The 9,995-nt window shown below is 42.0% G+C and overlaps 1 protein-coding gene across 1 annotated transcript; it reads right to left on the bottom strand.

Moving 5' to 3' along the window:
• Positions 1-4,038: 4,038 nt before the first annotated feature.
• On the bottom strand, positions 4,039-8,143 carry LOC139307149 (ras-related protein Rab-37-like; the record flags this gene model as incomplete). The annotated part of the gene is made up of 8 exons (XM_070931033.1): positions 4,039-4,144; positions 5,257-5,333; positions 5,422-5,478; positions 6,373-6,438; positions 6,764-6,816; positions 6,934-7,000; positions 7,190-7,231; positions 8,024-8,143. Coding segments are annotated over 8 exons (588 nt in total), but the record flags the coding sequence as incomplete, so codon positions are not given.
• Between the last annotated feature and the right edge of the window lie 1,852 nt (positions 8,144-9,995).

The raw sequence follows: 9,995 nt of genomic DNA, 5'->3' as shown, positions 1-9,995 counted from the left end.
GACATGCTGTGTTACTTAAGTTTGGTCTCCTGAATGTGTTCCACAGCCTCCTCCTCCTCCTGTTTGAGGAAGGAGGGGCTTGGAGATTAAATGTAATTGGGCAGGGTATTAAAACCTTCCACAGAGAGGGTTTGACCAGAGCTCTAGTTTTACAGTCTGGGAGGCAGATGACCTCTGCAGAAGTGGGTTGGATCTTCTGTTTTTGTTCTACGTGCTGCTACTGGATGTGATTTGTTGCTGCAGATGCTGCTCTCCTTTAGGCTGATGATTATTGACCTTGAAAACGAAGACAATCTTTTGAAAGATCATTAAGCGATCTTTACTATTTCGCCAACTTTCACCAACCAAACATTGCCGCACAATTTGGTCAAAGAAAGGTCGCGACTTCACATAACTTCTCAACATAGGAGAGCAAGCAGTATCTAGAAAATAGTGATGCCACGTTATTACACGGCCTCCACAAAATGAGGTAACTGGACCATAAAAGCACTGAGAAACAACATCTCCCTCGCTGGAGTTGGTACAAGGTTGAAAACAAGGGGGAAGGTAAATTAATTTGAATCCACATTTTTAAAAGCTGCAACACTTTTTACGCTTTTGTTTTGAAGGCTAGACCTGCAGATGGGAAGTTTTGTTTCTATTTATTCCTGCAGCTTCACGACATAACAAACGTTGATCATGATCATGATTGTTTTTTGAGTGAAGCACAAAACCAGGCAAATAGAATTCAAGGAACCCCGAAGGCCCCATATGCATTGTTTGTCAGCTGGTTTGTGGTAATTTGATAGCTTGCAACCTGTCTATCTCTCACACTCACACATGTACACACCCTTGTGGCTACTGTTAATCATGTGGTGGGTGACTGCAAGGGAAACTAGTGTCCATATAAAGTGTGCTCAGTTAAAAATAGTTTATTTCTTATGCAGCATACAACACGTCAAAGACAACTTTTGGCAGCATGGTCTGTCATCAAGGAACTGTTCAATATACACAAAGTCTGAATAATTTTAGATTATAAAGTGTGTCAGACCTGAGCTGTCCAAACTGAGTCAGGGCATCCATAAAGTAACTGACCAATATGAAATATTTGCAGAAGAGCATTGCATTCTGTTGTCACACAGAAGTTCATTCACTTGCTTGTGTTACAGTAAAACCTGAACATGGAGCTGTTTTGTTCTGACATCATTAGCTCCTTAAAGCCGCACTAATCAATATTTTTCTATTATCGGTGGATCAAATGACGTATGTGTAACGCAGAAGGTGTCGCCTGGAGCGACACACCCACAGAGGATTACCACCACGCTCTGCTGTTCCCCTCAAGTAATACGGCAATGTTATGTTTACATTTTGTTCTGCTGCCCCCAAGTGGCTCAAATAAAGATAATGAAAATCAATTAATGCAGCTTTAATGTAGTGATGAGGACTTACATGCTAGATCTTGTATTTCAAAACAAAATTTAACCCTGAGTGTTGAGTTAAAATCTGAAGAGAAATGCTAAATATTTGTTCATATTTTCATGTTCATCTTGATACAAATATAAACAGAGTTTAATGTTCTGGAGGCACTGCGCACATATTTGGTACATGCAAACCGGCAAACATGCAACTGAGCTTCAAAGGCCATAATCAGGCCAGAAAAAGCAAAATATATTTTTTTTGGGGGGGGGGGGGATAATGCAGCCAACATGTCAAAAAAGATTTTTTTACAAATCTGTCCAGTCACTCACTAACACAATACAGACATAAATGTTTCCTAAATGAAGGACAAAATTGGACATCCAACCACAGATCATAGTCAATTGGTTATGTTCGGAGACACATTTCAGGTGACCAAAACAGTTCCTCTGCATGTTCAGAAATAGAGTTCCCTTGCCGTCTTCCTCGCCAGGTGCTCAAAGCACATACGCTTTTCCTCCAGCTGTGTCCCTGAGCTTTTCTCGAGTCAGTGAGTGTTCAACAGCCGCCGACAGTCACTCGGAACAGTTTGCTGGCCAGCCTGACTAAGTCATATATATGGACCGGGCTTTTGTCCATGCACATGGCTTTGAACACAGTGTATGGCCTTTGTCTCCATCTGTTGGTACATTGCATGATACATAAGGTCGTAGCAATGTTGATTTTTCAAAGCGGATCCAAACTTATATAACTCTGCCTTGAGACTGTGTTCTCCTCTGGTTTATGTCAGTGGTGCGTGGGGGTATGTAGTTTTTACAATATCTTCCAGTTTGGCCAACTGGTGTGATCGCAACACACCTTCAGCAATGATTTAGTGGTAAATTAAAAGGTAGGTTAAAAAAAACAAACTATTTCCAGTCAGAGATCTACGTAAGGCAAACAACCAAAAATATATTATTCAAAGAAGCATGAATTATATAATTCCTTCAAGAAGAAGTGAAACATTTTGGGAAATATGCTAATTCACTTAATTTCCGAGAGTTAGATGAGAAGGTCGGTATCAATCTTGAGTTTGTGCGTTAAATATGGAGCTTCAGCTGTGGTTAGTCTAGTTTAGCATGCTAAGCTGAGTAGTTAGGGCATGTTACTCCCCCTTAACACCACAAATGCTAGCACGATCGGTATGAAATAGCTCAACAACTATTGGCTTGATTGGCATGAACATTTCTGCAGACATTCATGGTCTTCAGAGGATGAAGCCTACTGATTTTGGAGGTTCTCGCATGTTTGCTCTAGCGCCACCATGACGTTGATATTTCCGTTTTTTTAGCGAAGTGTCTCGACAACTATTAGATGGATTGCCATTGCATTTGGTGCAGACATTCATGTTGCCCTGAGGAGGAATTGTAACCTCTTTGGTGATCCCAATCTTTTCATCTAGCGCCGTCATCAGGTCAAAATTTCAACTTGTCCAGCACTTTACTTTGGTTTATGACCAAATACTTGCAGAGCATATTCCCATCAGCCTCAGTGGTACTTTGTGTTTATTATTGCTAATTAGCAAATGTTAGCATTCTAACGTGCAAAACTAAGATGTTGATCTTGATAAACATTATACTTGCTGAACATTAGCCTGTTAGCATTGTCATTGTGAGCATGCTGGTATATTGATGTTAGCATCTAGCTCAAAGCACCGCTGTGGTACAGACTCACAGAGCTGCTAGCATGGCTAGCATGACTCTTGGTCTTGTTATATTTCTGTTTGTGTATGGGTTAACCTTTAAATGCATACCTCTGGTCAGAAGTGACCCAGGATTAAGCACTAAACTCCCTGTTATTGCTCAAACTATTTGTTTTTAATAATGTTCTGGTGTTAAAAACGATTAAAAGCATTGTTTTTCTCTAAAATGTTTATAGGGTTGCAAGAGATTTGAGGTATGCAAGAGTGATACATTTTTTATTCATGGTATGCTGGATGCAAAAATACATTTTTTTGTGTGTTTGTTATTGTTCAGAAAAGTTTACATGATTTTAATATATGGCTTCATTTGCATTATATCATTTGCACTAAAGACCTGAGGTATGTAGATATGTTTGCAAAGCCACCCATGCATTTCGGGGTTAAACAGATGCAACGTGTTAATGAGTGAGCTTTGGAGTTGTCGGTAGGCGTATCTATTTTAACTTTAGACAGAGCCAGGCTCGCTGTTTCCACCCGCCTCCGGTCGTCATGCTAAGCTAGGCTAACCACATCCTGACTCCAGCTCCAAACATGCACGAGAGTGGTTTTCTCATCTAACTCATACAAAGGAAACCAATAGCATAGGACTATTTTCTCATATCATTCTAATCGTTTGTGTACTATTTGCTTAAATTTCTACATTAAACTATTTCGCTCATAATGATGAACTCTAAAGAGTTGAGTAAACTGTTAACTAAAGAAAATGTGGGTTTTGTGAGTCAATAGCTTGGTTTATCCTCCTCTCACTCCATTGATCTACTTTTGGCTTGTAGTCTTGAATGACTGGCAGCATCATATTTTGGGAGCAGCAGTGACTTAATAGGGCTTCCTCCCACTCAGTAGCTCCTGGTGTGTCTCTGGACAGTCTGTTCACCCAGAGTGGTGGGAGGAGGACTCGAGATTTAGAAGTAGCTGCAGCAGCCCGACTTCTCCTTCTGCGCTTCGATGTATTCATGAATCTGGAACTTGGGTTCATTGGGATGCTGGACCGCCCGGTGCTTCAGCTCCCTGAGGAGCAGAACCAGAGACATCACACGGTTTAGAAAGCAAATACAGATTTCACTCAACGATCTGTGAAGGCTGCTGCGTAAGCTGCGTCGCTGTGCCTGCTGAGCTGCTGAGCTGCTGACCAAAGATTTCATTTAACACTGTTAGGAGGACAGTCACTTTTGTCCCTGGAAGCAGTAACATGGAAAAACTATGAGGGGGTGGATAAGGAATGGTTCAGTCTAAACAGCTCAGCAGTTTAAGACGATGAGTAATGTCAATGAATAATGAATGAGATCGATGTATATTACTAGATGTGGTGTCATGTTATTTACCCAATCTTTCCATATGTAAATGAAAATAATTGTTTTAATCCTATGAAAAATCTATTATTAATTTTGTCGCGTCTTTGCTGTATAACATTCTTCATATTTACCATATCAATAAGCATTTTATGTTTTACTGATATAAATCAATGTGATCATTGGCATTGCGGTTTAAAATAGTGGTCTGAAATATTTCCAGGTGCAAATTAAAGATATTTTAAGAAATCATTAATCATTATTTTGGCATATATTTCATTAGGTGGATACATTAATGTGTTGAAATATATTGAAGTTTTTTTTTTTTTTATAGGTTTTCTGCATGAAATAAGGGACTTTTAAGGGGGGGAAAAAATTTGCAATTAAAATATCAAATAAAGCCCTTCATCAATCCCTTCAAGGAAGGAACACAAATTCAGGGGTTCACCCCAAATTTTGGGGTTAATTCATGGATTATAATATCCCATTAAAGTGTACAAAACAGCATTTCATTAAATGGCTTGATAAATGGGTTGAAACCACAGTCTGTGGTTGAAACAGCCTGTAAAACATGAATAATGATATATTACAATAACAGTTATCATAATGATGATTTCAGTCATCATCATCAGTAAAAATATGTGACAGCTAATGTCTGTAAGTGACTACATGTGTATTAACCCCTTTAGAGATATTTTTCCAAATAGAGTTTGACATATTATTGTATTAGCAGCTGCTTATTGCTTGTTATTCTCTGTGCTGAACACCAAACAGCTGAAAGGAATAGTTCAGGCCAGCTGAGTGCACAGCAGAGTGTACAGTGCTTCGTACTTGGCCACAGCAGTGAAGGCCAGCTCGACGTTGACTCCCGTCTTGGCGCTCGTCTCCATGAAGGGAACCGAGTACTCCTGCAGACACGAAGAGGAGCCAAACAACGGTGACCAGCAGGGTAAACCACGTCACTTATGGTCGCACAGCTGTGGATGAAATACTCACTCTGGCCAGCCTCTCTCCTTCGTCTCTCCTGATCGCCCTGTCACTGCTCATGTCAGCCTGAGAGAGAGAGAGAGAGAGAGATGCAGAGACAGTATGGTAAGAATAGGTCCCCTGGAAAAAGACTCTACTGTACACTTTGTGGTCTTGTGTGTCTTGCAATATTTAAATATTTAAAAAACAAACATGCGTGATAAACTTTTTAAGACTTCAGACTTCTTACAGGATGCTTAGAGCACAAATACGCGTGGTGTCACTCTTTAAAAATACATTTTAAGGTGCCCTGTGGAGGTTTCCAGTCAGCAGTATTAATTAATTATAATTCCCCATAATACATTTATTTTTGCTGGCACATTGCTACGTTACTTAATGAGTTTACTGCCGCCTACTGTCAAACAGTGGAATGGCGTGAAACCACATAACCCGCCTCTTTCATTTGATAGACATAGCGGTTATATTAACCATCACATTGGGTAATTTTAGGTGGAGGTCTAGGTAGCGACTGATTATGGCAATAACAGTAAAAACTGTCAGTTAAACCAGTCAGTGTAGATTTAATGGGCATGAACGGTTGCCTGGTGATAATTCCCTGTGGGGTTTGTCACCATGAGCAACAGCTGTCACATCACACACGGTCATTTGACCCATAGTTAATATACAAATATTGATGATTGTTGCGGCTTTGACTCTCTTCTATTCATTTTCGTATTGTGTAAATGTGCGTCCTCGGATATTTCAATACACAAACCAAGCTCCTGCTAATTGGTAGTTCTTTATTATAACATGCATATGATTTATAATTATATTATACCATATCTTCTTTTAGTAAATTCAATCAATATCACAAACATGTATTGCATATCTGCTACTGCAAGGGGCCACAGTCACATCCCTTTCTATTTACTTAAGACTCTTTCCTTCACTTGCGGAGCCTCTCAAACTATTCCCTCTCACCTTGTTGCCCAGCAACATGATGACTACATCGCTCTGTGCATACTCATGGACTTCTGTTAACCATGCCTGCAACAAGAGGGACAGACAGACAGACAGACACAGGAATACACAGACAATCCAACAAAACAAAGAGAAAGTGTGTTTGTATTAGGCTTAAACTTGGAGGGCAGGTTAATTATAATACACACACACACACACACACACACACACACACACACACACATATGCATGCACGCACACTCATGTGCATTTGTGCCGACACTATTGATAGTTGATCCACAGTTCATTGTATACTCTCTTTGGCTTTACTGATTTTAGTTAAAGGCCATTTCCTCCTGCTGACCCGCTCATTCCCATATCTTTCCAGGCTGTAGACATATCCCAGACTTACCCTAATGTTGTCAAAGGAGGTTTTGCTGGTGATGTCATACAGCAGGAGCAAAGCTTTAGAGATAGAACCAAAAATAAAGAAGATGATAAATGAATCTATATGACAGCAAGTTCTGTGGATAAATGTACAGCTGAGAGTCAGATGGAGATCCCGGTGTGTATCCGCCTCACCGTGCGCATCTCTGTAATAGGCATGTGTCACACTTCGAAACCTTTCCTGTCCCGCTGTGTCCCAAATCTGAAAAAGAGAAGGGAGAAAAAAGAAAAAAAAGAAGCTGTACATGGTGATTTGGCCTGGTTCCACTTGGCTAACTCTCGTTTTCAGTTACAACGCTGGCGCCCAAGAGGAAACCAGCCCACGCACTAAAAATAGGCTGCTATTGTGAAAGCACATCAAGTTCTCAGAGGAGCTGATTTACTTACTGACCTGTAGTTTGACCTTCACGTCGTCAACTGTCACCTCTTTATTCTGAGAGAAGCAAACACACACACACACACACAGATTTGAACTGACGCTGGAATTGGCACTGGCCGCACAGATTAAAGAATGATTAAAGGAGCAATTTGCCCAAATTACCAAACAGAAACCTGTGTTTTGAGATTTCTGTGACATCTAAAAGATTCAGCAGCAGCATCTCTTTTGAAGGATCAGTGATACTCGTCCACAGGTCTCACTGTCAACTGTTTTCTTTGGAACTTTGGTTGGATTAAAGGCCCCCGTCACACCAGCATTTATACCGCTCCACAAAAGAGGCATGTTTGTTTTTTGCGGAGCTAACCAGCTAGCTAGTTCATAGAGCTTTTTGTGAGTGTGCTTGGGACTGCGCGAGCCTCTTACTGGTTGGCCTGCATGTTAGCTGTTAGCTTGCCGGCTTACGGTAGTTCACCACCTTGCCTTGAGAGCAGTCCCTTTTGGAGGACTTTTAAGTAGTCGAGTTGGAGTGCTTTTGTTTCCCGAGGAAATCAGAAGCAGGTGTCCTATGAATTATCCAGATTCTTTTGTAATTTTGCAATGTTGTGAACAAAATAAACTCCATTTGCCTCCATTGTATAGGGATAGGGATGGAGGCGGAGGTCTCGCACAGATATCTCAAAAACTGGGCCAATTAAACCAAAACCATAGATATTATTATTATAATGAACTGACACTTAACTGCATGATTTGTCCTACTGAATTTCACTTCCTGTATGTCCCATATGAAAAAGATATACGCACACGCAAATAGTACATGCACACACACACACACACACACACACATACCGTGAATCCAATGCCCACTGTAGCAGAGAAGGAGCCGGGGATGAACTTTCCCTGATCGAACTGCACCAACAGAGACGTCTTTCCCACTCCACTGTCCCCGACCAGGATCGTCTGCAGGAAAACAGGTCAGGTTCAATCGATCAAACCGTCCCGGTGTCAGAATCAGCCTTCGGAAACCTCTCTCTGGCTAAAAACCCTCACCATCATTTTGCCATTTTGAGTTGTGAGTCAGCGTCTGCGTCACGTCGGTGGACGTTTCTGCCTCCAAGCAGCACAAACATTATATTATCTTTCACAAGAGCTTGGCAGTGTCTCGCTATTACAGTGTGACTCACGAGCCGGAGCAGATAACCTTCAAGACAATCCAAGTTAGTCACCAGGGCCATCAGTCAATACTTCATCTTCAATAGGCCTTTCTTTCATTTGTAGCCCACTTAAAAAAAAGTCGCACTACAGTAAGAGGCCTAACTCTGAGCACGTAATGAACGTTTAGTGATGCTCAAAAGTGGTCTTAAAACGACGTTTACATTATTCCGCTGATTCGAATGTCCATAGATGATAAGGTGTGTCTAACAGGTGTTCTGAACGGCAACAGACTGTCAGAAACGGTCTTGGCCAAACATCTAGAAGTGGGCCTGTCTTGAATTTCCATTGAATGTCAAATCTGAGGGCACTCTGGTGTTACGGCACCGACATCTGGGGGCTTTTATTGCATGTCCTTCCCCATCTCACACTACCTTAATTTCCTTTCAACTCTGTACCGTTGGCTATCTATATTGGCACTATATATACACAAGAATGTCAAATGTGGTCATAAGGTGTCCAAATTTTGACCCTGTTCTAAAACATCCATAGAAAGTCAGAAGCGCTCTCGGTTGGTTGGATGTCCTCATACAAGACAAAGCAAGGAAGTCAAGCAATCATCAATTAAGCCATGCAGCGGTTCACCTGTGACTCAGTTTTGCCCTTAATGCTTTGCGAGCGATGAAGGCAGAAAGAGGTAGGAGAGGAACGGATTAGACTGGAGAAGCTGGAGCAGCTTTTCTCAACGGTTTTTACAGCCTCCCTTTGATTTCAGCATTTACGGGGATTTTAGAAACTCCCGGGTACGTGTCACGTCTCAGTCGCGGATAGAAATGTGCCTCAACAATCGTCCTCTGAATTTTCATATCGACTCTGCTCAGGCGTCGTCCAGTAACGTCAGCTAGTCATTCTCTCTGTGGAGAGGGAAAGCGCAGCATTTTGAAAGAAGCTGCAGGGTTGCGTAACCTGTGACCCTGCAAAGCGATGCAGTCTTGCAGCGTTGTGCAGCCCACGTTAAAGCACCGTTTAATCCATTCCTTACACTTTTGTGCTTGACAAAATGACAAAAGGCGCCGACCTCCAAGCTCTGTAAATGCCAAGTATCACTCTGACTACAGCACGCTGTGCTACTGACGCATAGGTTTGGCGAACAGTCAGTCGTCAAGGGGTATTTCACACACTGCGGCTGTAAGAAGAGACGCATTCAAAATCATGGATCCCTCAACAATGGATAAAGTGATCAGAAAGGCAAACACAGAGTGGCTTCAACTAAGGAGCATAATATAAACAAACAGCAGGATTGTTATTTGGCCTGATCCTCCTGTGACCTAATGGCGTCTGTTTCCTGTTTAGACATCCCCGTGAGCGTGTAAACATAACACCTGCGTGTGTGTGTGTGTGTGCGAGGACTGAAGCAGCGGAGTGAAACAAGCGGTGGCCCGGTGACGGGGCTCTGACACTGTTTCCGTGGTAACAGGGGTTAACGGGAAGTGATCCTGTCTCACAAAAGCCCCGCTGGAGGCCGGAGGCAATTAAGGGGAAAGCACCGCAGATGTCTGGGAGTTGGACATGGATGATGTATACAGTACAGTGCGCATGTACGCGGTGTGGCGCGAGAGAGAGGGAGGGGGAGAGAGAGCATCAGATTTGATTCATCTCCGGGGCTCGT

Source organism: Enoplosus armatus, assembly GCF_043641665.1.
Source record: "Enoplosus armatus isolate fEnoArm2 chromosome 20 unlocalized genomic scaffold, fEnoArm2.hap1 SUPER_20_unloc_1, whole genome shotgun sequence".
Lineage (NCBI taxonomy): Eukaryota > Metazoa > Chordata > Actinopteri > Centrarchiformes > Enoplosidae > Enoplosus > Enoplosus armatus.
Note: the sequence above shows the minus strand (reverse complement) of the source record. Positions and strands in the feature narration are given on the sequence as shown.